At 45.0% G+C, this 27,174-nt stretch overlaps 1 protein-coding gene across 1 annotated transcript in view; it reads left to right on the forward strand.

Annotated features, from left to right (window-relative positions):
* The first annotated feature begins 3,734 nt into the window (after nucleotides 1–3,734).
* Nucleotides 3,735–27,174, forward strand: part of DENND5A (DENN domain containing 5A) — a 126,795-nt gene continuing 103,355 nt past the window's right edge. Inside the window, exon 1 of the mRNA XM_062196530.1 lies at nucleotides 3,735–3,862. Coding sequence (XP_062052514.1) covers nucleotides 3,754–3,862 — 109 coding nt within the window. The 5' untranslated portion in view covers nucleotides 3,735–3,753. The remainder of the gene's footprint in view (nucleotides 3,863–27,174) is intronic.

Here is a 27,174-nt window from a genome sequence, read left to right on the forward strand (position 1 = left end):
GAACCCCAGAGTAAACTTTCTAAGCTGTAGGTCAGATCTTATTATTCCTTGGATTAAATTCCTCCCAGTTGGCCCTGTCCATCCATACATCCTATACAGTCGATTCTTCTTTTCTTTTTCTGTATTTCTTTCTCGATTCATTTAAGAGAGAAAGAAAGGAATCTTCCATCTGGTGGTTCACTCCTCAAATGGATGCCATGGCAGGGGGCCGGGCCAGGCTGAATCCAGGAACATGGAACTCTTCCATGTGGTTTCCCACTTGAATGCTAGGGGCCCAAATATTTGGACCATCATCTACTGCTTTCCCAGGCAAATTTGCAGGGAGCAGGATCAGGAGCAGAGCAGCAAGGACTGGAACCGGCACTCCACTATGGGATGGTGGTGTTGGGAGCAGCAGCTTGATTGGCTGCACCACAACCATGGCCTCAGGATTAATTTTCTTAAGATTTTTTTTAAAAAGATTTTATTTATATATTTGAGAGGTAGAGTTACAGAGAGAGGGAGAGAAAGAGAGAAAGGTTTTCCATCTGCTGGTTCACTCCCCAAATGGCAGCAACGGCCAAGGCTGGGTCAGGCTGAAGCCATGAGCCTGATTCTCCATTCGGGTATCCCTCATGAGTGGCAGAGGCCCAAGAACTTGGGCAATCTTCTGCTGATTTCCCAGGCACATTATCAAGGAGCTGAATCGGAAGTGGAGCAGCCTGGACTTGATACCGCATCGCTGAGCCACAGAATGGATGGGGTAGGGGTGGAGGGCGATGACACCAGGATTCTTTTTTTAAGATTTATTTATTGGCCGATGCCGCGCCTCAATAGGCTAATCCTCTGCCTGCGGCACTGGCAACCTGGGTTCTAGTCCTGGTTGGGGCGCCGGATTCTGCCCCGGTTGCCCCTCTTCCAGGCCAGATCTCTGCTATGGCCCGGGAGTGCAGTAGAGGATGGCCCAAGTGCTTGGGCCCTGCACCCCATGGGAGACCAGGAGAAGCACCTGGCTCCTGGCTTTGGATCAGCGCGGTGTGCCAGCCGCAGCGGCCATTGGAGGGTGAACCAATGGTAAAGGAAGACCTTTCTCCCTGTCTTTCTATCTGTCCACTCTGCCTGTTAAAAAAAAAAAAAAAAAAAAAAGAGATGTATTTATTTATCTGAAAGGCTGAGTCACAAGAGAGGCGGGGAAGAGGGGGAGACGTCTTCCATCAACTGGTTCACTCCTCATACAGCCACAGTAGCTGGAGCTGTGCCAATCTGAAGCCAGGAGCCTGGAACTTCTTCCAGGCCTCTCACGCAAGTGCAGGGGCCCAAAGACCTGGCCATCTTCTATTGCTTTCCCAGGCCTTAGCTGAGAGCTGGATGGGAAGCATAGCAGCCGGGATTTGAATCAGTGCCTGGCATTGCAGACTAAGGCTTTAACCCGCTGAGCCATGCCAGCCCTCAGGAGTAATTCTTCAACCTGGCATTTGAGGCTGTTTTCACTGTGTCCTGTTCCTCCCTCCCTGGTTTGGCTCCTTTCATCTCTCCATCTCTAGCCTTGATGAATTGCTTGCTGTTGCCTTCACACACTTTTATCTGTCACTCCTTATCATCCCACATGCTGCATCAAACATCTTTTTCCCTTCCCCTTATACCTGAGGAGTTCCTGTCGATCCTCCAGAACTCAGGTCGGAGTAAAAACTTCTAGAAACCTTCCCTGATCATTTTCCAACCTGGAGAGCTGCCCTTGCTGTGCTCTGTAACTGTTGGCGTTCTCTGATTCTTCTCTGCTGCTGGTGTTCACAGCATGGAACAGCAGCATGGGCTGGGGCCTCCATCCCTCTGAATGGCACCTTCTCCTCACTTTCCTCCTGTTAGTTCAGGCAGGTTAGATACAGGGAGGAGTGGCTGCTGTGTTCTGAGTGATGTTGGCTGTGACCTCCAGGCCATCCTCCCCCAGGGAACCAATACTTAAGAGAATTATTCAGGAGAGAACCCAGGAGAGCACCCTGGCTCAGCGTTTGTGGAAACCAGTTTAGTGGCAGCCTGCCAGAGCAAATCTTGAGCACAATCTTTTCTGGAACAACAATATCAGTGCTAATAACTTCGGTAACATTTGCTGAATACCTTCTGTGTTTCAGGCACTATTTTCATTGCTTTGCCTATATTTGTAATCTTCACAAAAACCACAACTGCTGGAGCCTAGGGATTAAATAACTTGCCCAAAATGATACAATAAATGATAAAGCAGGGTTTCAAATTTGAGGATTACGTTAGAGCCCATGTGAGTGAACACTACACTGTAAAGCCTTCTGGGCCTCTGATCTTCCATTTCAGGTGATATAAGGATACCCCTGCCTTGCTTCTGTGAAAATGAGTTTGGAGGGTCCCAGGAAAAGGACCAGGAGGTGTCCCCCCACCCCGTTTCTCACCTTATTTTTGCAGGAAAAGCTGCTCAAGAATGGACTTGAGGGGCTGACACTGTGGCATAGCGGGTAAAGCTGCTGCCTGCAGTGCTGGCATCCCATATGAGCGCCGGTTCAAGTCCTGGCTGCTCCACTTGCGATCCAGCTCTCTGCTGTGGCCTGGGAGAGCAGTAGAAGATGGCCCAAATCCTTGGCCCCTGCACCCATGTGGGAGACCCAGAACAAGCTCCTGGCTCCTGGCTTCGGATCTGCGCAGCTCCGGTCTTTGCAGCCATCTAGGGAGTCAACCAGCAGATGGAAGACCTCTCTCTGTGTCTCTGCCTCTCCTCTCTGTGTAACTCTTTCAAATAAATAAATCTTTAAAAAAGAGAAAAGAATGGACTTGGTAATTCCCACAGTGAAGAGGAGGAAGGGATGAGCTGGAGTGACAGGAGAGGGGAAGAGAGGTGCGTGGGAAAAGGCCTGGCTGGAGGATGGGGAGCCGGGAGCTGACCTCAAGCCTGGAATCCTGGTCCAGGCTTTGTCTCTTCAACTCCATGTAACCTTCCCTGGGCCTCAGCTTCCCCACCTGTAAAACATGGATACATTTAAGACCAGCTGGCCCACCCCCTCAAAAAAGAGAAAGGGGACATCCTCAACTCAGTATACTGAGGAAAAGACCAGGGTAGCAGGCAGGGAGAAGGCGCTGTAAGGGGCGACTAGGCTGAGCCTAGGGACTCTACTGGGCAGGCTTTGAGCTCAGTCCTGCGACCTGAGCCCCTGACACGCCAGGTTAAAGAGATCTAGGGCCTCTAGCAGGTGACTGGGAGAGCGGCACAGCACGGGCCAGGGCCACAGCTCTGCGGGATATATACCCACTCTTCCTGCACCGCCTCAGCCCTCCCCAAGGGAGTCGCAGTCCGGGAGGCGGCGGTTGCGGGGGACCCGGCAGCGGACAGCCGCGCTGCGGCGGCAGCCGGGGAAGCTGCGGCCCGCGCGGCCTGAAGAGCATCACGTCATCCTTTCCGCGAGGCGCCCGCCCCCTCCCCGACGGCGCGTGCGCAGGCGCGGCGGGAGGGGCCCGCGGCGGAGCTCTTCCCGGCGCTTTCCGCCCTTCTCTCAGCTCCGCCGGCTCGCGGCGCTCTCCGCTGGCGGCGGCGGCGCAGAGGGGAAGGAGTCCAGGATGCGGCGCGGGGGGGCCCAGTGCCCCCCTGCCCCGTCACGGCAGCCGCGGCGGCCGCGGGGACCGGGCCAGGGCCGGGGGCGGCGGCCTGAGCCGCGGTAGCGGCGGGCGGGGCGGCCTGAGGGCGGGCGGGCGGGAGCCCGGGTGCGGGGGCTCCGCGCCGCTCCGCACGGCCCGGCCCGTCTCGGCCCCGGCGCCATGAGCGGCGGCGGCGGCGGCGGGGGCTCGGCGCCCAATCGCTTCGCCGACTACTTTGTCATCTGCGGGCTGGACACCGAGACCGGGCTGGAGCCGGACGAGCTGTCGGGTGAGTACGCGCAGTGCCCGCCGCGACTAGGGGCCCTGAGGGGAGCTTCCCGCACCCCGCTTTGTCCCGGGAACCGGGTGAGGGTCGTCGGGAGGGCTCCGGGCGGCGCGGGCGAAGGGGACGCAGGGCCAGAGGAGGGAAGCGGCCGCACTGTCCCTGCGCGGAGAGGGAGCGAGCGGCCGTTCCGGCCCTAGGCGCTGGGGGCACGTCGTCGGCCACGGGGACGAGGGCAGGGGTGAGAGACGTAGTGTCAAATTAGGGGAAACTTGTCTTCTAAACACCGGTTAGGGAGAGAAAAGGCATCCCGCGTCCTAGGGAAAGTAAGCCTCCCCCGCTGCACCCCGTGCCAAAACAAAACAAAAACTTGGTGAGTTTAGCTGGCCTCTTCCCAACAAGCCTGTGACACCAGTTCCTCAAAACCGTTATAACGCAGGCCCCTGGGCTTTCCTGCTCTGCCCCTCTGGCTGGGACGTGAAGTAAAAAAGTGAAGTTGGCCCGCACCAGGATGGAAGGTCCCTTGGCGCTGGGAAGGGCTTGCGGCCCCCCGGCCATGCCCTTTTGTGAAAAGTAATCCATGTCCCTTTTGAGGACCAGGGTCGTTTGTGTGTGTCCGAGGGGGCTGGGTTGTGGAGAGGCTACTCAAGCCATCTTTCCAAGCCAAGGTAGTGGGGGAGTGGAGAGGGGCCCTGACCACATCTGGCATTCGGTGCAGATCAGGGTCAGAATTATTAAAACACCCCTGAATTCCACTGCACCACCATTGGAGCCTTGGAATTGCAACAACTTGGAAAAGTTTTTGGCTGGAGCACCCCGTGAGCAGATTTCAAGTGGGCGGAGGTTTGTTGTGTTAGACTTTTAAGTTGTGTCATCCTGATTTGATGAGGGAAACTCCTTTGCACTTTTCTGTCGTGATGTGGTCACTCTCAAAAGTGAATAGCCTGTTGACTAATTTTACTTTGCTTCAGAGATGACAGGACAGATTGCCTGGTCACCAGAAAAATTCCAGGGTTTCTTCTGGGGAAAAAAAAAAAAAGTTGTGTGCATGCTTCAAATGACAAAACATAGACTGTTTCTTTTAAAAAAAAATTGAGATAAATTGGTGCTTTAAGAAGGCCAGAAAAGATACTAAATTGCCTCAAATTACTAGTAGGTAGATGAAAAAAAAAATCATGAACTGGTGATGTAGTTACCATTAGGCCTTTTGTTGGGTTATTTATTGTTTCAAGTTCACTTTTTTAGATACTCAGATACTTATAATACAGATGTTAATTTTTTTATTGGTCTTATTTGGATTAAGTTTGCAGCTTGATGTAGCAGTTGGAATTCAGTTCAAGGTATTGTTGCTGGAAAGGATCTCAGAGAGGAAGATGAGGCCCAGGAAGGATAGTAGTGCGAAATCCCAGTTAATAACTTGACCCTTTGTCCTGTGCTCCTCCCATGACACTCAACTGCATCTCATTGGCCTGACTGCAGATGTTTAGAAAGCACTAACAGGTTGAGAAAGATTGAAAATAACAAAGGTCTTCTTAACAGAATGTTTAAGGTGGTAGAATAAACCAGTGTTATTTTTATGCTGTGCTTTTGAGTATGTGTTAAATTGTATAGACATAGGTTTTGGAAAATAGAGAGGTTTGCAAATGATAAAATATAGGAATGAAGCTGGGAAGTACTATTAATGGGTTTTGGGGTCAAACATTTCTGTTTTGCTGTTGACTATCTCTGTGACTGGGGATGAGTTTAATAATTCTGCCAGGGAAGAGAGGATCTAAGTAAAAAAAAAAACAAAAAACAAAAAAAACACCTCATCAAGTAGACTCTCAAAAAATGTGAAAAAAATCTCAACATTTCATTAAAAGAGAAATGTTATTATTCTCTGTTGTACTATGTGAAAGCTTATTGGAAGAATAAAGAAAGGAGGTTGAGCTATATAAAATATACAAAGGAGAGCATTTCTGTCTTTTTAAATGTGGTTGCAGTAGTGGAATGCCAAAACTATCTAATAGCTGACCTTTGTTAGAATAGGCACTGATTGAAGGACTTTTTTTTTTCTCCTTCAGTTCATTTCTGGGGGTTGGTAGGGGAATCTGGACTACCAAGAGAGAATCTTTGAATAAGACAAAATGGAATACAAATAGCTCTCTGTGAGTCCATGCTGAGACTCTCCAGGGTGCATTTTCTCTTCTCAGCCTGCCTTAGAGCTCCCAAACTGATGATGTCATAGCCAGTAAAACTTTAGGAAATTGTGAATTGCACCTAGATTCTCTAGGGAGGTACTGAGGAGTCTGTGTTCTCTCCAAGCAAATTAAATTGTGTGGGCATACCTAAGGTAGCTTCCTAAAAAGTGAACCCAAAATGAGCAAATCAAAGCTATCCAGTGTTCCATCTGGTTTTGTGGAGAAGGGGTAAGATTTGTGCCTCTGTTTACGGTAGTGAGCACAGCTTGCTGTGATGATAGGGGCTGAGTTCACTGGGTTTTGTAGGAGTCTCGCCTTGTCCTCTCCTTCCCCTTTCTTGCAAACTCAAGCATTTAAGCAAGTCATGTAGTTCTTTGTTGTGCAAGCAGATGAAGATGGTGTGAAAATTAATTTTTGTTTTTTCTTCTGGTTGTTGAGGAAGTACTTTGAGTTGGAAGTAGAGCAAGGTAATCTATGGGTAAAGTACAAATCTGGTTAACTTTTGGAAATGGTATATGTTTTCTGTCTTCTTTGAACTTATTGGTTAGATAAGAAAATCTGGAAGAATTGCTTCTAATTTCTGTTTTTCTATTTCTGTTGGTCCATCCTAAGTGAGGAGGCAGATGGTAGTAGAGTCCAGTCCTTCTTTCCATCCCTTTAATGTAGTTGTGTCCTGGCGTCTTCATTTTCCTTTCTTCTTCTTCTTTTTTTTTTTTCTCCAAAGATTTACTTATTTATTTGAAAGTCAAAGTTACACAGAGAGAGAAGGAGAGGCAGGGAGAAAAAGAGAGAGAGAGAGAGGTCTTCTATCCGCTGGTTCACTTCCCAGTTGGCAGCAACAGCCAGAGCTGTGCTGATCAGGAGCCAGGAGCTTCCTCTGGGTCCCCCACGTGGGTACAGGGGCCCAAGGACTTGGGCCATCTTCCACTGCCCTCCCAGTCCATAGCAGAGAGCTGGATCAGAAGTGGAGCAGCCGGGACTCGAACCGGCACCCATATGGGATGCCGGCCCTGAAGGCAGCGGCTTTACCCGCTATGCCACAGCACCAGCCCCTCCTTTCTTCTTATTGTCAGCATCCGTGACAGCAGAAGACTTTATGGTGAGATGGGATTTGAGTTTACTTTTCCCATCTGCCTGAGAATTAAGGTTCCAGAATCCTTATGACTCATTTCTCACCTTGGTATCTCTAAGTTCCTCTGAACTGACCCAATCTCAGTATTGGCATGTAAGTATCCTGAGTTCTTTCATCCAGTATGCCAATTTTCCCAGGCTCTAGCAGAGTGACTTGCCAAGAATTGAAGAAAAAGGGATAGAGAGAAGGATAGATGGAGACTGGCAAGGATCCTGTATGAACTTACTTAAAACATTGAGAATACACTGAAATAGTCTGTTCAAGTCACTCTTAGGAGAGAAAAACTGCTAACTGTCCAGAAAAACCTAAAGACTCATCAGTTCATAGTCTTCTTTAACATATTGTGCTATATTAGAACTTCAGAATCATGGGATGTCAAACATGGATGCACCCTTGAAAAATGATATAACCTTCTGATTTTACAGATGAGGAAACGAGGTCCTGTGAAAGTGGGAGAATATCTGTCTTCTCTTGCTGTGTTTCATTCTTTTCTGCTACTTGAGGATATTTTGCATTCTTTTAAAAATTTTTTTTATTTTGCATTCTTTGTAGTAATCTGATGGAGGCAGAGGCAAGTAAATATTTGTGTTGTGTGGGCAAGAACAGACATTATGGCATTTTTTTCCCTAGTCCAGGTTTCGGTTTAATTTTAATGTAGAATACTGTGTGTGATCATCATTATGGGTATCATAATTTTTTGTTTTAACTTTTGATATAATTTTATACTTTAAGAAACATTGACATGACTAGAACAGAGGACTCTAGCACATTCTTTAGAATTATTAACATTTTGCCCCATTTGCTGTATTACTTATATGTGTACCCTCCATATACACCAGACATGCATACACAAGTGACTTTATTAGATATATTTCATATGCCATGTAATTTACTTTTTTTTAATGATTTTTAAAAAATTTATTTGAAAGGTGGAGTTACAGAGAGGCAGAGGCAGAGAGAGAGATCCTTTATCCGCTGCTTCACTTCACAGATGACCACAATGGTTGGAGTGGGCCAGTCTGAAGCCAGGAGTCAGGAGCTTCTTTGAGGTCTCCCACATGGGTGCGGGGCCCCCAGGACTTGGGCCATCTTCCACTGCCCTCCCAGTCCATAGCAGAGAGCTGGATCAGAAGTAGAGTAGCCAGGTCTCAAACCAGTGCCCATATGGGATGCCGGCACTGCAGGCAGCGGCTTTACCTGCTATGCCACAGCGCCGGCCTGCACTTATTTTTTAATGCATTCAATTCAGCGATTTGTGGTATAGTCACAGAGTGGTGCAGTCATCACTATGAGTATAATCCATTTTAGCATATGATCATTATTCTCCCCCCAAAACCTATACTCATAAACAGTTATTCCCCATTTTCTCTCATTATGTTAACTCCTGACTGTAGGCTACTGCTAACCTACTTTCAATCTCTGTAGGCTGCCGATTTTGAACATTACATGTAAGTGGAATCATATATCGCCTAGTCCCTTATTACTGGTTTTTCTCACTTAGCGTAATGTTTTCAAGATTTGTCCATGTTGTACATGTGTCAGTGAGTCACTTTTTTTGGAAGATTTATTTTATTTATTTGAGAGGTAGAGTTACAGAGAGAGCGAGAGAGATCTTCCATCTGCTGCTTCACTCCCCAAATGGCTGCAACGGCTGGGACTGCACCAGACCAAAACCAGGAGCCAGGAGCTTCATCTGGGACTCCTTTAAGGTGCAGGGACCCAAGCAGTTGGGCCATGCTCTTTTGCTTTCCCAGGCACATTAGAAAGGAGTTTGATTGGAAGTAGAACAGCCAGGGCTCAAACCGACACCCATATGGGATGCTGGCATTGCAGGTGGTGGCTTAACCCATTATGCCACAACTCTGGCTCCAAGTCATTGATTTTTATGACTGAATAATATTCTATAATATGATGGTCCATTAGTTGATGGACACTTGGGTTGTTTGTACTCCTTAATTATTGTGAATAACACTGCTGTGACCATTTGTGGACACATTTTTAGATGGCATGTATTTTCATTTCTCCTGGCTATGTATCTAGGAGTGAAGTCACTAGGTCATATGGTAACTCTGTGTCTAACCTTTTGACTATCTGCCAATCAGTTTTCCAAAGCAGCTGCACTGGTTTGCATTTCTAGCAACAGTGTTTGTATTGTCACCAACACTTACTGTTTTTTTGATTATAGCCATCCTAGTGGGTATGAGGTGGTATCTTATGGTTTTGATTTGCATATCCTTGATGGCTGAGGCAGATATTTTATTTATTTATTTATTTATTTATTTTTCTTTGACAGGCAGAGTGGACAGTGAGAGAGAGAGAGACAGAGAGAAAGGTCTTCCTTTGCCGTTGGTTCACCCTCCAATGGCCGCCGTGGTTGGTGTGCTGCGGCCGGCGCACCGCGCTGATCCGATGGCAGGAGCCAGGTGCTTCTCCTGGTCTCCCATGGGGTGCAGGGCCCAAGCACTTCGGCCATCCTCCACTGCACTCCCTGGCCACAGCAGAGAGCTGGCCTGGAAGAGGGGCAACCGGGACAGAATCCGGTGCCCCGACCGGGACTAGAACCCGGTGTACCGGCACCGCAAGGTGGAGGATTAGCCTAGTGAGCCGCGGCGCCGGTCTGATATTTTATTTTAAAGAATAAAAAAGCCAGGCCTTCCCAAGAGATGAAACAGCTATAAAAAGTTTGAGAATGCTTGAGTTTGGGTCCTGGCTCTGGTTCAGATTCTATCTCCCTGCTAATGTACACCCTGGGAGGCAGCAGCAGGTAGTAGCTCAGGTAGTTGAATCTTACCACCCAGGTGGGATATCTGGATTGAGTTCTGAACTCCTGGCTTTGGCCTGCCAGAGCCCTGCTTATTGCAGGCATTTGGGGAGTAAACCAGTGGATGGAAGATCTCTTTCTGCCTTCCAAATTAAAACAGAACAAAGCAAACACCTAAGTGAGCCAATTTCAAACTGGGAATTGGTATGAAGTAATCTTTTTCTTTTCTTTCTTTTTTTTTTTTTTTTTTAAGAAATCTTTTGTATTTTAATGAATACAAATTGCGTAGGTACATCTCTTTTTTTTAAGTTTTTTTTTTTTTTTAAGATTTATTATTTATTTGAAAGAATTACACAGAGAGAGAGAGAGAAGGAGAGGCAGAGAGAGAGAGGTCTTCCATCTGCTGATTCACTCCCCAGTTGGCTGCAGCGGTAGGAGCTTCGCCGATCCGAGGCCAGGAGCCGGGAGCTTCCTCCTGGTCTCCCGTGGGTGCAGGGGCCATCTTGGGCCATCTTCCACTGCTTTCCTAGGCCATGGCACAGAGCTGGATCGGAAGCAGAGCAGCCGGGTCTTGAACCGGTGCCCATATGGGATGCCGGCACTGCAGGTGGCGGCTTTTACCCGTTATGTCACAACGCTGGGCCCTAAACTTAAGTTTTTATCTTTCTGTGCCAGTTTGTCACTTCTGGGGCAGATTCCCTTATGGTCGTTTTATAAAGGCATCTCTGTTGGGAAGCCTAGATTCCTAGCTGCAGCAGTGCTTGAGTCCTGATAGCTTCCCTCAGGCATTTGCGGAGGTCAAGGCTGCTGTATTAGGGGACAGTCCCTAAGATGAGACCGTTTCAAACACCCACTAACTTCAGTTGGAGAGACTGAATATTGTCAGAACATAAGAGAACTGTACTTGACTTTATCAGGTGGGGAGGACCACATGGGAAATAAGTGGGTTTTACTTTAATGACATTGGTGCCCTGCTTCTTTCTTCTTAGGAGGAAACCCTGAGTCACAGTGTTTGGTGCTTAAACAAAGTTCTCTTACACTGTTCAGCCCTTCCTTCCTTCCTAGATTAAAAATAAAGTTTTCTCTGCCTAAGGCCTCTTTTGGCAACACCCTTTTTCCCATCCCATATCCTTTTATAAACTTGTGTTTTGGCTAACCCTGATGGAAAGCTTTGGCTCAGCTTCTCAATTCATCTTGCCAGTCTTGGATTCAGATTAGTCTGAAGGGATCTTAGAAGTCTCTCCGGAACTTGGGTACACATGAGGGAACCTATACTTTATGTTTTAAGTGCCTGCTGGATATTGCATAGGATCCAGTGAGAAAGAGAAAGGCTTGCCTTTGAGAAGCTGGTGAATTCTTGCGGAATTGAGTGATTAAACACAGGCTGTCCTTCCCAGGGGTTTGGATTTAGTTCTTAAAAGTTACTTAGTGACGCAAATACTCTTCAAATACCCCTGTTCCAGATAGTTTGTGATTCTGTGTGTTAGTTTAGAGTATGTTGAACCCTGTTCTGAGTTTGTGAGTGGCAGGATCCTGGCATGATGAAAAGTGAGAGTACAGATGATGCAAGATCTCAGGTGTTTTCAGTGTGCTCCCAGGGTCACATGTATTTCCAGGAAATACAATGGTAACAGGTATAATTCGGATGACTTGTCTCTCACATCTTAGAATATTTGCCTGGTTGTCATCTGTGGAATCTCTGGTAGCTTCCTGTTAAAGAGGACAAAGTTAATAGTTTTTGATGTTCATTAGTGTGATGGGTAAGTCAGGTCAAATTTTACTAGGCCATCTTAGGTCTACTGTGTGGACTTCACTAACTCACTTAGTTTAAAATGCTTTCCTGGACGGCTGAGAGCCCTGAGCAGTGAGAAGGTCTGTGGAGGAAAGTTCCACCTAGTCAGCTTCATTCCAGTCTGTGAATGTGGGATTTGTAAACGGTTTCCAGTTGGCAAAATATGATATGAATGTACATTTGTTTATATTGATCACAGAATAAAGAATGTTAGAGCTAGAAATCAAAGATAGTCTAGTTAGCACTTTCAGCAGATGGTAAGGATTAATATTTATAAATGACTTTAGGGTTTTATAATATACTCTTTTTTTGACAGGCAGAGTGGACAGTGAGAGAGAGAGAGACAGAGAGAAAGGTCTTCCTTTTTGCCGTTGGTTCACCCTCCAATGGCCGCTGCGGCCGGCGCATCGCACTGATCCGAAGCCAGGAGCCAGGTGCTTCTCCTGGTCTCCCACGCGGGTGCAGGGCCCAAGGACTTGGGCCATCCTCCACTGCCTTCATGGACCATAGCAGAGAGCTGGCCTGGAAGAGGGGCAACCGGGATAGAATCCGGCGCCCCAACCGGGACTAGAACCTGGTGTGCTGGCGCCGCAAGGCGAAGGATTAGCCTGTTAAGCCACAGCGCCGGCCTATAATATACTTTTAAATCATTTTATTTTTTTTCAGTCCCACTTGAAATACAATTTTTTGGTTCAGTGTTCAATAAGTAAGAATTGTTAGAATCTACCTCTTCTGTATGCTGTTTCACTATTGATGAAGTTTTTATTTTTAAATTTTTTTCATTATAGATGTGGGGATTAATCACTAAATAGCAGAGCTGTGGTTCAGTTCCCAAACCACACTGCAACAGAGAAACTATGTCAGGAGAGGAGGCAGGTCACTTGTTTTCTGAATTATAGTAATGCCGCTGGTGGTTGTTTTATCCTCTTTCCTTACCCACTCTTTATCTGTTCTAGAGATGTTTTTCTGGGGCCAGTGTTGTGGCATAGCAGATAAAGCTCCCTGTGACAATGCCAGGATCCCATGTGGGTGCTGGTTTGGGTCTTGGGTGCTCCACTTCCAATCCAGCTCCCTGCTAATCTACCTGGGAAAGCAGCAAAAGATAACCCAAGTGCTTGGGCCCTTGTGCCTACATGGGAGACTCAGAGGAAGCTCTTTGCTTTAGTCTGGCCTAGCCCTGGCCATTGTGGCCATTTGGGGAGTGAACTAGCAGATGGAAAATTTCTTCTTTCTCTCCCCTTCTCTCTCTCTCTCTCTGTATATTTCTTTCAAATAAATACACGTTGCAGGAAGTAGCTCTAAAGACAGATCATCGTCCCTCTACCCCTCCTGGACTTTTGGGACTAATGTAATCCCAAACAACTCCTGGTTTATAAAAAACAAAAGGGAGAATGTTAGTAAAATGGTGCAGTCTTATCTATGGCATGATCTACACCCTGACACCATCCTAGGCTCTAGCCCCCACTGCCATTGCTGTAAGCCAGGTGGCCACATGGCCCAACCACCGGTGTCAGCCCCACCCCCATCCTGATGGAGTTTGCTGTTCCTGCTTCCCTGCCTGCCCCCTGGCAAAGTTTTAAAAGGACCTGTTCCTGAACACGTCTCTCTCTTCATCTCCTGATCTCTCTATCTCTTTCTTGATCTCTTACGGCTCTCTTCTCTTTCTCTTTCTTGCCCCTTCCCTTACACCTTAAAAATAAAAAATAAATTTTTTTAGACTAGTTACTAGAGCTTTCCTTTTTTTTTAAAGATTTATTTCAGAGAGAGAGATATCTTCCATCTGCTGCTTCACTTCCCAGAGGGCCTGCAACAGCCAGTCCTGGGCCAGGCTGTAACCAGGAGCCAGGAGCTTCATCCGGGTCTTCCCTGGGGGTGGCAGGGGCCTAAGCACTGGGGCCATCTTCTGGGGCTTTCCAGGTGTATTAAGTAGGGGGAGCTGGATTGGAAGTGGCGCAGCCAAGACACTAACCAGTGCCCATATGGGATGCCAGCATCACAGGCAGTGTGGCTCTACTGTTTTTTGCTATGCCATAATGCAGACCCTTAGGGCTTTCCTTCTAAGAAGCTCTTTTTTTTTAATAACTATTTCAGGATTTTAGTTTTTTTTTGTCTTCTTTGAAATCCCTTAGTGTAGCCTGAGTTTACATCTTTTGTAATTTGGGGGCTGCCTGTGACCTCCAGTTAACTATCCATATTCTTTAGAATGAAAGAATATGGGGGCCGTGGATCAACAGGCTAATCCTCCGCCTTGTGGCGCTGGCACACCGGGTTCTAGTCCCGGTCGGGGTGCCGGATTCTGTCCCGGCTGCCCCTCTTCCAGGCCAGCTCTCTGCTGTGGCCCGGGAAGGCAGTGGAGGATGGCCCAAGTGCTTGGGCCCTGCACCCCATGGGAGACCAGGAGAAGCACCTGGCTCCTGGCTTCGGAACAGCGCGGTGCGCCGGCCGCAGAACACCGGCCGCGGTGGCCAATGGAGGGTGAACCAACGGCAAAGGAAGACCTTTCTCTCTGTCTCTCTCTCTCTCTCACTGTCCATTCTGCCTGTCAAAAAGTAAAAAAAAGAAAAAGAATATGGGAAGTAACCATATTTTTAGGATTTTAAAGACATGAAGAGAGAAGAACTGAATTAGAAATAATCACAGAGAGAAGAGCTGAATTAGAAATAATCACAGGCCACAACTTAGAAGACAATAAGTGGATAAACAATTTATAAAAGATGTATTTTTATTATGTAACATTTGTTATAATGTTAATATGTTAGAATTACTTTCCATGAATGTCAAAAGACTTGGTTCTTTTCTAAGCTATGTTGTTTCTTTCTTTGTTTTTATAGTTTTAGAATAATTGTCCTAGTGTTTTAGCCTAGTTTTGAAGATAGGTATTAATTTTGGGCTATATTATTATATTGTTAAAACCAGAGATTTAATTTTGTATGATTAGATGTCTCTTTTCTTTTTTTCCCAGTGTCTTTACTTGACAATAGTCATTTAAAAGCACTTCACTTTTTCTCCGGTTATAAAAGCCTTATGGGTGGGTGTTTAACCTGGTGGTTAAGATGCCCATTAAAGTACTGGGTTCCATGCTGGGTTCTGGCTTCTAATTCAAGCTTCCTGCTTAAGCAGACCCTGGGAGGCAGTAGTGATCCTATCATAGGTGGATGCCTATCTGGAATCACTCAGCAACCTTCTTCCTGCCTTCCTCCATTGAGCTTTTCTTGTGAGTCTTGGCTCTGCGAAGTTTATGAACTTAGATTCTGTGCTGCCTGTGTGCTGGTGAAGAGAAGGGTAGATTGTGTACTGTGAAACAAGGATCAGTTCTTTCTTTTCTTTTTTGAAAGATTTATTTATTTGAAAGGTAGAGTTACAGAGGCAGAGGCTGAGAGAAAGCTCTTTCATCTGCTGGTTAACTCCCAAAATGGCCACAATGGCTGGAGCTGGGCCTTTCTGAAACCAGGAGCCTGGAGCTTCTTCTAGGTCTCTCACGTGGGTGCAGGGCCCCAAGGATTTAGGCTATCCTCTGCTGGTTTTACCAGCCCTTAGCAGAGAGTTGGATTGGAAGTGGAACAGCTGGGATTTGAACTGGCGCCCAAATGGGATGCTAGCATTGCAGGCGGTGGTCTTACCCTCTACGCCACAGTGCTGGCCCCAAGGATCAGTTCTTTAAGAGAAGAAAGGATAATATTGTGTTAGTGGGGTTCAAGAGAGGGAAAAATATTCTCTGGCTTTGCAGTTTATGTCTTGCAAAATTTACTGCATAGGGTCACGCTCTGGGTGTGACCCTGAAGAAACATGTTATCTCTGATTTATTCTTTTTTTTAATTTTTTTTTATTTGACGGGTAGAGTTATATATATAGAGAGAGACAGAAAGGTCTTCCTTCTGTTGGTTCACCCCCCAAATGGCCGCTAAGGCTGGCGCTGGGCCTATCCGAAGCCAGGAGCCAGGTGCTTCCTCCTGGTCTCCCATGCAGGTGCAGGGCCCAAGCACTTGGGCCATCCTCCACTGCCTTCCCCGGGCCACAGCAGAGAGCTGGACTGGAAGAGGAGCAACCGGGACTAGAACCCGGTGCCCATATGGGATGCTGGCGCCGCAGGTGGAGGATTAGCCAAGTGAGCCAGGGTGCCAGTCCTCTCTGATTTATTCTTTAAAGAGCTCAACACTTATTTATGAAAAAACACCTGTGGATCAATACACAATTTATGGAATCAGAGATTTAAAATAAAAAAATCCATGAAGGTTATCCATATAGAGTATTGCTTTTTCCCTCTTTAAAAATAAAATATTGTTGGGATTGGTGCTGTGGCGTAGAAGGTAAAGGCACTGCCTGTAGTGCCGGCATCCTATATACGTGCTGTTTTGAGTCTGCTGCTCTGCTTCTGATCCAGCTCTCTGCTATAGCCTAGTAAAGCAGTAGAAGATGGCCCAAGTCCTGGGCCCCTGTACCCACATGGGAGACCTGGAAGAAGCTCTTGGCTCCTGGCTTTGGATAGGCCCAGCTTCAGCCATTGTGGCCATTTTGGGAGTGAACCAGCAGATGGAAGACCTCTCTCTCCCTCTCTGCCTCTATAATTCTGCCTTTCAAATAAATAAATAAATCCTTCAAAAATTAAAAAAATAAAATGTTGTGGGGGTGTTGTGGTATAGTTAGTTAAGCTGCTGCTTTTGTCATTCAGATCCCATATCAGAATGTTTATGATCAAGTCCTGGCTGCTTTACTTCCAATCCAGCTTCCTGCTAAGGCATCTGGGAGGCAGCAGATAATGGCCCAAGTACTTAGGTTCCTATCACTCACATGGGAGACCTGGACAGAGTTCCTCCTGGCTTCTGGCTTTATCCTGTCCCAGACTCAGCTGTTGTGGGCATTTGGGGAGTAAACCAGTAGAATGACAATCTCTTTTTCTGTCTCTTCCTTTCAAATGAATGAATGAATTAATAAATAAACCTTAAAAAATAATAAAATATTGAGTTGTGTTTTTTTTTTTGACAGGCAGAATTAAACAGAGAGAAAGGTCTTCCTTTTCCCTTGGTTCACCCCCAAATGGCCACTACGGCCGGCGCACTGCGCCGATCTGAAGCCAGGAGCCAGGTGCTTCCTCCTGGTCTCCCATGCGGGTGCAGGGCCCAAGCACTTGGGCCATCCTCCACTGCACTCCCGGGCCACAGCGGATAGCTGGACTGGAAGAGGAGCAACTGGGACAGAATCTGGCGTCACAACCGGGACTAGAACCCGGGGTGCCGGTGCCACAGGCAGAGGATTAGCCAAGTGAGCCGTGGTGCCGGCCATAAAATATTGAGTTTTTTTTTTTTTTTTTTTTTGACAGGCAGAGTGGATAGTGAGAGAGAGAGACAGAGAGAAAGGTCTTCCTTTTTGCCGTTGGTTCACCCTCCAATGGCCGCTGCGGCCGGCATGCTGCGACCAGCGCATCTCGCTGATCCGAAGCCAGGAGCCAGGTGCTTCTCCTGGTCTCCCATGGGGTGCAGGGACCAAGCACTTGGGCCATCCTCCACTGCCTTCCCGGGCCATAGCAGAGAGCTGGCCTGGAAGAGGGGCAGCCGGGACAGAATCCGGCGCCCCGACCGGGACTAGAACCCGGTGTGCTGGCGCTGCAGGCGGAGAATTAGTCTAGTGAGCCGCGGCGCTGGTCCCTAGAGTGAATATTTCTAAATATCAAGTTCTATTTTCCTTAAATTCTATTGATTAAAACAGGTGCTTGGCACAGCCATTAAGATGCCACTTGGGATACTCACATCCCATATTGGAGTGCCTGGTTCCAGTTCCAGCTCTGCTTCTGATTCCAGCTTCCTGCTAATGCGCTCCTTGGGAAGTGGCAGGTAATGGCTTAAATATCTAGGTCCCTGCCACCCATGCGGGAGACCCAGATTGAGTTCCTTACTTCTGGCTTTGGCCTGGCCAAGTCTCAGCTGTTGCAGGCATTTAGGGAGTGAACCAGAGAATGGGAGATTTTTGTAATGCATCTCTCTGTCCTTCAGGGAAAAAAAATTCACTGGTCCAATTAAGAATTATTTAGTTACAAGAAATAGAATCCTACTTGAGCAATGTGAAGGGAGCTTCTTTCAAATTATAGCATGTTATATGTTTACAGATAACATCATAGAAGATGCCACATAAGTCGTATTAATTGCCAAAATTGGACTTTGTTGAGTCAAGAAATGTACATTTAAAATTTTAGTAGATATTGCCAAATTGCATTCCTCAAAGGTTGTATCAATTCAGACTCCTTCCATTGGTGTTTAAAATTTCCGGTTTCTCTATACCTGCAATTAAATGCTACTATTTTTCTAAATAATTTCCCATCAACTAGAAAGAAAACACTTTGTTTTTAAATTGAAAATGAATCTTAATGGAGAATGAGACTGGGAAGGGGAGAGGGAGGAAGTGGAGGAGTGGGAGTGTGGGTGGGAGGCTGATATGGTGGGAGGAATAACTATATTCCTAAAGTTGTACTTAGGAAATTTGTATTCCTTAAAAAATAAATTAAAAAAATGATATTTGATGAATAAAAATATTTCAACAAAGTAAAAAAAGAAAATGCTTTGTTTAATTTGAATTTAGTTATTATGAGTGAACGTTTTTCCATATCTTTCATATATATTTGTATGTTATGAATTTCCTATTCAGCTCTTTTGTTCATAATTCTGTTGTGATCTATGTCTTTTTCTGATTGATTTGTGGAAATTCCTCATTAGGAATATTTTCCCTATCTGGTCCACATATATTTCTTTGTAATAAAAGCAATTTGTAAGCAATATACCAAAACTTCAGAAATACCTGCAGTGAAAATATATATACATATATGTAATTTATATTTATAAAATTAGGATTGAGAAATATAATTTTTTATCTTTTAAGTTACTAATTCCATGTTTTTAAATGAGTATTGAATATTGTTTCATGTCATTGAATATACTTTATAAACATTTTATTTGGTGGTTTATACTTTTTTTTTCCAAACATGTTTGTTTATTTCAGAGGCAGAGTGACAGAGAGGAAGAAAGATCTTTCTTTGGTTCACTCCCCAAATAGCCGCAACAGCAGAGTCTGTGCCAGGCTGAAGCTAGGAGCCTGGAGCTTCTTCCAGGTCTCCTACTGTGGGTGCAGGGACCCAAGCATTTGGGCCATCTTTTTTTTTTTTTTTTTAATATTTATTTATTTATTTGAAGGCAAAGTTAGAGGCAGGGGCAGAGGCATAGAGAGAGAAAGAATCTTCCATCCACTGGTTCACTCCCAAAGGGCCGCAATGTCCAGAGCTAGGTCAATCAAGGAGCCAGCAAATTCTTCTGGGTCTCCCTCTTGGAGTGCAGGAGTCCAAGCACTTGGGCCATCTTCTGCTTTCCCAGGCAATTAACAAGAAACAGAAAGCTGGATTGAAAGTGGAACAGTTGGTTCTCAAACCAGTACCCGTATTGAATGCCAGTACTGCAGATGACGACTTTACCCTCTGCCACAGTGCCTGGCCCCATTGATTTATTTTCTAACTTAATCTTTGCACAGAAGTGGAATAAGATTTAACAGATCCCTCATTTAACAGTAAACAACATATCCATCCAGGGACCCATGATTATACTTATCTGAACAAATGGCTTTCCTTTCCTTTCAGTCAGTTATCCATTAAGATTAATTTAGGGAAGATCTAGAACAGCAGTTCTTTTGTAATTTTTATTTTATTTTATTTTATTTTTATTTTTTGACAGGCAGAGTGGATAGTGAGAGAGAGAGACAGAGAGAAAGGTCTTCCTTTGCCGTTGGTTCACCCTCCAATGGCCACCGCGGCTGGCGCGCTGCGACCGGCGCACCACGCTGATCCGATGGCAGGAGCCAGGTGCTTCTCCTGGTCTCCTTTGGGGTGCAGGGCCCAAGCACTTGGGCCATCCTCCACTGCACTCCCGGGCCACAGCAGAGAGCTGGCCTGGAAGAGGGGCAGCCGGGACAGAATCCAGCGCCCCGACCGGGACTAGAACCCGGTGTGCCGGCGCCGCAAGGCGGAGGATTAGCCTAGTTAGCCACAGCGCCGGCGAACAGCAGTTCTTAAAACCTAATCCTTAGACCAGCAGCATCCATATCACCCAGGGAACTTGTTAGAGGTGAAGGTGGCAACATCCCACTGAACCAGACTCTGGGGGAAGGACTCAGAAATTGTATTTTAACAAGCTCTCCATAACAAGCTCTCCAGGTGATTCTGGTGCATACCCAACTTGGAAATGCAGGTTTTTTCTTTCTTTCTTTCTTTTTTTTTTTTTTTGAAAGATTTTATTTATTTATTTGAGAGGTAGAGTAATAGAAAGGTCTTCCATCCACTGGTTCACTCTCCAGATGTGGTCCATTTCTGCTGCTTTCCCAGGTGCATTAGCAGGGAACTGGATTGGAAGTGGAGAAGCTGCGATTCAAAGTACCCATATGGGAAGCCAGCTTCACCTGATACACCACAATACCAGCCCCTGTCCATTCATTTTTTTTTTTTAAATAGTATGTTTAATATCTCACAATTTATTGTCTCATAGGCAAAGCTCAGTCTCTCTTTTTTTAAATTAAAGATGTATTTATTTATTTGAAAGAGTTGCACAGAGAGAGAAGGAGAGGCAGAGAGAGAGAGGTCTTCCATCTGCTGGTTCACCCACTATTGATTGCAATGGCTGGAGCTGCACCAATCTGAAGCCAGGAGCTAGGGTTTCTTCTGGGTCTCCCATGTGGGTGCTGGAACCCAAAGACTTGGGCCATCTTCTGTTGTTTTCCCAGGCCATAGCAGAGAGCTGGATCAGAAGTGGAGCAGCTGGGTTTCAAACCAGCCCCCGTCCATTCATTTTTAATGTCATTTTAATTGTTCCCATCTTTTTGCTATTAAACAGTGCTGCTATACACATTCTTGTATAAATTTTTTTTTTTTGACAGGCAGAGTGGATAGTGAGAGAGAGACAGAGAGAAAGGTCTTCCTTTTTGCCGTTGGTTCACCCTCCAATGGCCGCTGCGGCCGGCGTATCACGCCGATCCGAAGCCAGGAGCCAGTTGCTTCTCCTGGTCTCCCATGCGGGTGCAGGGCCCAAGGACTTGGGCCATCCTCCACTGCCTTCCCGGGCCATAGCAGAGAGCTGGCCTGGAAGAGGGGCAACCGGGATAGAATCCAGCGCCCCAACCGGGACTAGAACCCGGTGTGCCGGCGCTGCAAGGCGGAGGATTAGCCTGTTAAGCCACGGCGCCGGCCTTTGTATAAATTTTTGTTTAAATATCTATTTGAATATATACTCAACAGTAGAATTGGTGGATCATATTGATAACTGTTTATAAAGCTTTTAAGGAATTGTCAAATTGTTTTCTACAGCAGCTGTACCATTTTACATTCTTATTAATTGTGTATAAGATTTCTAATTTCTATGCATCCTTGGTAATATTTGGCATTTTTCATTTTTTGATATGTTTTTATCTGTATTTCTTTACTACTAAAATAAAGAAAAAACTATTTCTTAATCTTTTATATTTGTTTTGTGAGTTGCTTGTTTATATGCTTGTTATAATTTCTCTTCATTTTTTGGAGGGGAGCAGTGGAGAAGACAGAGATGCTTTTAAAATTTTTTTCTAATATATATATATATTTTTTTGACAGGCAGAGTGGACAGTGGGAGAGAGAGAGACAGAGAGAAAGGTCTTCCTTTTGCCGTTGGTTCACCCTCCAGTGGCTGCCGCGGCTGGCGCGCTGCGGCCGGCGCACCCCGCTGATCCGATGGCAGGAGCCAGGTGCTTCTCCTGGTCTCCCACGCGGGTGCAGGGCCCAAGCACTTGGGCCATCCTCCACTGCACTTCCCTGGCCGCAGCAGAGAGCTGGCCTGGAAGAGGGGCAACCGGGATAGAATCCGGCGCCCCAACCGGGACTAGAACCCGGTGTGCTGGTGCCGCAAGGCGGAGGATTAGCCTGTTAAGCCACGGCGCCGGCTGAGTCAGCTGTGATTCTAATTGGAGATCTTCTGAAAGTAATCTGGTGTTTCTCTCTTGCACAGTTTAGAATCTTTATGTTTTACTGTGGAGAGTTTGACTATAATGTGTGGTAGTGAAGATCTTTTATGATCATGTCTATTAGGAGTTCTATGTGCTTCCTATACTTGGACATCCTTTTCTTTCTACAAATTAGGGAAGCTTTCTGTAATTATTTCTCACTAAAAAGGCCTTCTAATCCATTCTCTTTTTCTATGCCTTCAGGAACTCCTAAGACCCATTAGTTGGGTCATTTGATAGTATCCCATAAATCTCCAACATTGTTTTTTAGTTTTCTAATTTCTTCTTTCTTTTTTGATCTGACTGTAAAATTTCCAGTTTTGTCTTCTAACTCAGATATTCTTTCTTCTGCCTCACTGATTCTGTTGTTAAGGCTTTCCACTGCATTTTTTTTATCTGTTCTACTAAATTCTTCATTTCCAGTATTTCATTTTGATTTCTCTTTAAAATATCAATTTCATGAGAAAAATTTTCTTTCATGTCATGTACAGATTTCTTTAGTTCTTTGATTTGCTTCTAATTACTTCTCTAAGTAATCCTATGATCAATTTTTAAAATCTATTTCTGGCATTTCTTCAATCTCTTCATTTTCACATTCTAGTATTGAAGTGTTGTCTTCCTTATTCTTGTTCCTTGAATTGCTGCCATGTTGGTGCCTCTCTCTCTCTCTCTCTCTCTCTCTTTTTAATGATTTATTTAGGGTCAGCATTGTGGCATGGCAGGTAAAGCCGGTATCTCCTGTGGCTGCCAGTTGATGTCCCCACTGCTCCACTTCCCATCCAGCTTCCTGCTAACAGCCTTGGAAGAGCAGCAGAGGATGGCCCAAGTGTTTGGTCTCCTGTCACCCACATGGGAGGCCTGGATTATGCTCCTGGAGTTGGCTTGGCCCAGCCAAAACCCTGAGTGTTGCAGCCTTCTGGGGAGTGGACCAGTGGATGGAAGATTTCTCTCCTTCTCTCTCTAACTCTTTGAATGAATTGGAAGAGGAGCAACCAGAGCTTGAACTGGCACCCATATGGGATCCTGGTGTCACAGGCGGCAGCTTTACCCACTATGGCACAACATTGGCCCCCAAGCTTACCTTTTAGTTCTATTTTTTTTTATATATATAGTTTTCTGTTGTGTGACTTTATCACAGCTTATCTTTCAATTCTAGAGTTGGTAGTACTTGGTTAGTTTCCACACTTTGAATATTATGATATTGACATGTGAACATTTGTATATGTAGCTTTTTGTAAGTTGCCAGGTCTTGGTTATCTTAATATTATGTACAGCTTTGGTGGATACTACCGTAGGGTTTTCCACTATGGTTGTACCAATTTACATTTCTACCTGTAGTGCATTAGAGTGCATGTTGCTCCCTATCCTCACCAACACTTGGCACTTTCCTTCCTTTTCTTTTGCTTTATTCTGATGGCCCCAAATAATATTGAGCTATTTAAATTTGCATTTTCTGGATTATTATAATCAAGTTGATCACTTTTTATAAGTTTATCAGGGATTTGTATACTTTTGAAGTATCTATTTGCATTTTTTTGCTAGTTTTCTTTCAGGTGGTCTTTTTTTCTCTTACTGATTCAGTGGAATTCTTTATATGTTTTATAGGAGTCGTTTGTCAGTTACACGTATGAAAATGCCTTCTTGTAATCTATGTGATTCCTTATTATTCTCTTAATGGTAACTTTCAAGGAACAAAAGTTTTAAATTGTAACAGTCCAATTTATCAGTTTTCTCACTATGTGTAGTGCCTTCTGTATCTGCTTTTGCAGGATCAGGAAGATGTTCTGTGTTCTTTTCTAAAGGCTTTATTGTTTCCCCCTTCATATGTAGATCTGCAGTCCCAGAGCTGGACCTCTTATACACAGTGCTGTATCACTACTCTGTACTGACTGAAAAAGCTCTGGCTGTTTTTCTTTTAGCATTCTACAAAGTGAAAGGGAAACATTTCTATTGCCCTCACAGCTGTGCCTGAAGTACAACAAGTCTTTGATAATGACCAATACAATGCTTTTAATGCACATTTTGTCAAACAAATGCTAGTCTTTGTGCTTTGAGCAAATGGTAAAATTTTAGTGGTTAGTAAATTGTGTTAAAAATATTATTACTATAAAAAGTCTTTTTTTAAAGAATATTTATTTGAAAGTCAGAAGTATGGAAAAAGAGAGAGAGGGAGAGAGGGAAGTAGGGAGGTATCTATCATCCTCTTTTACTTCTCAGATGTCCACAATGGCCAGGGCTGGGCCAGGCTGAAGCCAGGAGCCAAGAGATTCATCCAAGTCTCCCATATGGGTGGCTGGGGCCCAAGCACTTGAGCCATCTTCTGCTTTCCCAGTACATTAGCAGGGAGGTGGATGGGAAGTGGAGCAGCTGGGACTTAAACTGGTGCCCATATGGGATGCTAGCATCGCAGGTAGTGGCCTTACCCGCTGTGCTACAACTCTGGCCCCAAGAAGTCATAAAGTAAGTTTATCTTCTCTTATTATTATGAGAGGTTGATATGTCAAATTGTGGACAGATTTTTACTTTGAAGGAGAATTAATATTTTCTTCTGTTTATGGTAGCAGAGATATGTCTTTTTTTTTTTTAAGATTTATTTATTTATTTGAAAAAGTTACACAGAGAGAGAAGGAGAGGCAAAGAGAGAGACAAGTCTTCCATCTTCTGGTTCACTCCCCAGATGGCTGCAACGGCTGGAGCTACACCGATCCGAAGCCAGGAGCCAGGAACTTCTTCTGCATCACCCACTTGGGTACAGGGGTCCAAGGACTTGGGCCATCTTCTACTGCTTTCCCAGGCCATAGCAAAGAGCTGGATCAGAAGTGGAGCAGCCGGGAGTCGAACCAGTGTGGGATGCCGGCACTGCAGGCGGTGGCTTTACCTGCTACGCTACAGCGCTGGCCCTGATACGTCTGTTTTAAAAGTTTTTCTTTAGCTCATTTTATAATAGATTGGCTTTTTGGTGTTTGCTGCTCTGGTAAGAACTGTGTTATAATTAGCACTTTTGCTTCCTTGAGCAAATTTATGGCCTTGTTTTGAAGGATCTAAGGAGAGAAGAAATTTTATGGTGGTACATATTTCTTTAAGAAAGATACTCTATGCTGGCTGATACTCTAAATGTTAAACCCCAAGTAACTGCATTTGAGAAAATTATCTGCAGACCCAGAAAGATTTTTCCTCCCTTTGGTCAAAGCAAATTATTTAAAAATTGGAAAGTATAAAACTGAATTGGGAAGAGAAGATGGAAACTGAGATTGTTAGGAATTTATACAGGACCGTTTGATTGCTCTGAATGAATTTAAAGTCTCCTGATTCAGACAGGTTATATCCCAGAATTCTAAAGAATTTTGTGATAAGATAATTTGGTCAGTGTCAGTAACTTTTGAGAAATGATAGAATTACCACAAAAGACATATATTTTTTAAGGATTTATTTATTTATTTGAAAGAGTTACACAGAGAGGAGAGGCAGAGAGAGAGAGGTCTTCCATCCGTTGGTTCACTCCCCAATTGGCCCCAGTGGCTGGAGCTGCACCGATCCAAAGCCAGGAGCCCGGAGCTTCTTCTAGGTCTCCCACGCGGGTACAGGGGCCCAGGGACTTGGGCCATCTTCTACTGCATTACTAGGCTATAGCAGAGAGCTGGATCGGAAGTGGAGCAGCTGGGTTTTGAACCAGTGCCCATATGGGATGCCAGCACTTCAGGCCACCCACTGCGCCACAGCGCTGGCCCCAAAAGACATATTTTCAAGGCTGAGATGAAGGTAAGAGCTTGATGTATTTGTAATAAAAATTTAGAAATATTTAGCGCAGGGTTTAGAAAAAGCAATGGATTCTTAAGAGCCATCATGAATCCACTAAGACTGTTTTAGGTCAGACTAACTACATTTTCTTCATTAAGGTGAATACACTGGAAGAAAGGAATTATATTATCAGCCAACATTTTTGGTTTTAGGTTTTTTTAAAAAAGATTTATTTATTTGAAATGCAAAATGACAGAGAGTGAGTGACAAAGATCTTGCATTCATTGCTTCACTCCCCAGAAGCCTACAACAGCCAGGATTGGGCCTGGCAAAGCCAAGAGCCTGAAACTCCATCTAGTTCTCCTGTGTAGATGGTAAGGATCCAAGTACTTGGGCGATCATCTGCTGTCTTCAGGCACAATAGCAGAGGGCTGTACTGGAAATGGAGACAGTATTTGATCCCCTGCACTCCAGTAAGGAGTGTGGGTGTTCCAAGCTGTGACTTAACTTACTGTGCCCCTGAATTCAGGATGTTTGACAGAATGACTTAGATATACTTGAGGATGGGGGAGAAATTTGAGTTCCGTGATAAAATAGGTTATGCAGAAGTAGAAATACAGAAAGAGATGTGATTATAGCAGTGCTTGTTTAAAAATGGATGCTTGTGATGCCCACATCTGGTGTGCTGCTCTGCTTCCAATCCAACTTCCTGCTAATGTACCTGGGAAGGCAGTAGATGATGGTCCACATACTTGGACCCCTGGCTCCCAAGTGGGAGACCTGGATGGAGTTCTGGTCTCCTGGCTTTGGTCTGTCACAGCCCTGGCTGTTGCAGCCATCTGGGGAGTGAGGCAGTGGATGGACTGTCTCTCTCATTCTCTCTCGCTCTCGCTCTTGCTCTCACTCTGTCACTCTGCCTTTCAAATAAATAAATAAATATATTTTAAAAATGCAAGATTTTAGTTGACTTCAAGTTTGATTTATGGCCAAGTTTTGTTTAGTTGCCAAAAGTTGCGATTTTAGCTTGCCTTCATAGATAGATTGTCAGAACAGGGAGTGGGTGGTCTGTTTTTAAATAGTGTTAGACTATACTCAGAGTAGATTTTAGTTCTAGGAACTAGGGCGGTGAGGGAACTGAAAGTCTGTCATATGGACTATATTCAAAGAAGCAGATTTGTTTTTATGACCAATAAGTGGCTTTCATGATAGATCCCCATAGAAGAGTTCCAGAAGACCTTAGGCATGGAGAAGTGTTAGAATACTATAGATCTTGAAACTACTCATTTGAATAAATGTAGATTGATTAGGCAAAGAAGAGTGTGAAGGTATTCTGGGCAAATAATAGCATCTACAAAAGAAGGAAGGCAAGAGAAGGCATTCCTATTTGGTGTACTCTAACTAAATCAGTACAGATAATGTGTACAGAGGGAGAGAGGGGCATAATGGGAGATGGGATTGGGAATTGACAGGAGCCTTAAATGCAAGTCGAGAAACTGGAGCCCTGGAAGACAAAAGTGATGTGCTTAAGGCTTGGATTGTATCAAACCAGAACTGTAGGCTTTCTCACTTTCCTTCTAGAGTTCTCCCCTTCTCTTCCTTTTGGAGTATTGTTTTAGATTTATTTTAAAATAATCAGGGATTGTCCACTGTTTATGAAAGGATTCTTTTTTTTTTTAAAGATTTATTTATTTATTTGCTTGAAAGAATTACACACAG

The sequence above is a fragment of the Lepus europaeus genome, chromosome 7 (assembly GCF_033115175.1).
Source record: "Lepus europaeus isolate LE1 chromosome 7, mLepTim1.pri, whole genome shotgun sequence".
Lineage (NCBI taxonomy): Eukaryota > Metazoa > Chordata > Mammalia > Lagomorpha > Leporidae > Lepus > Lepus europaeus.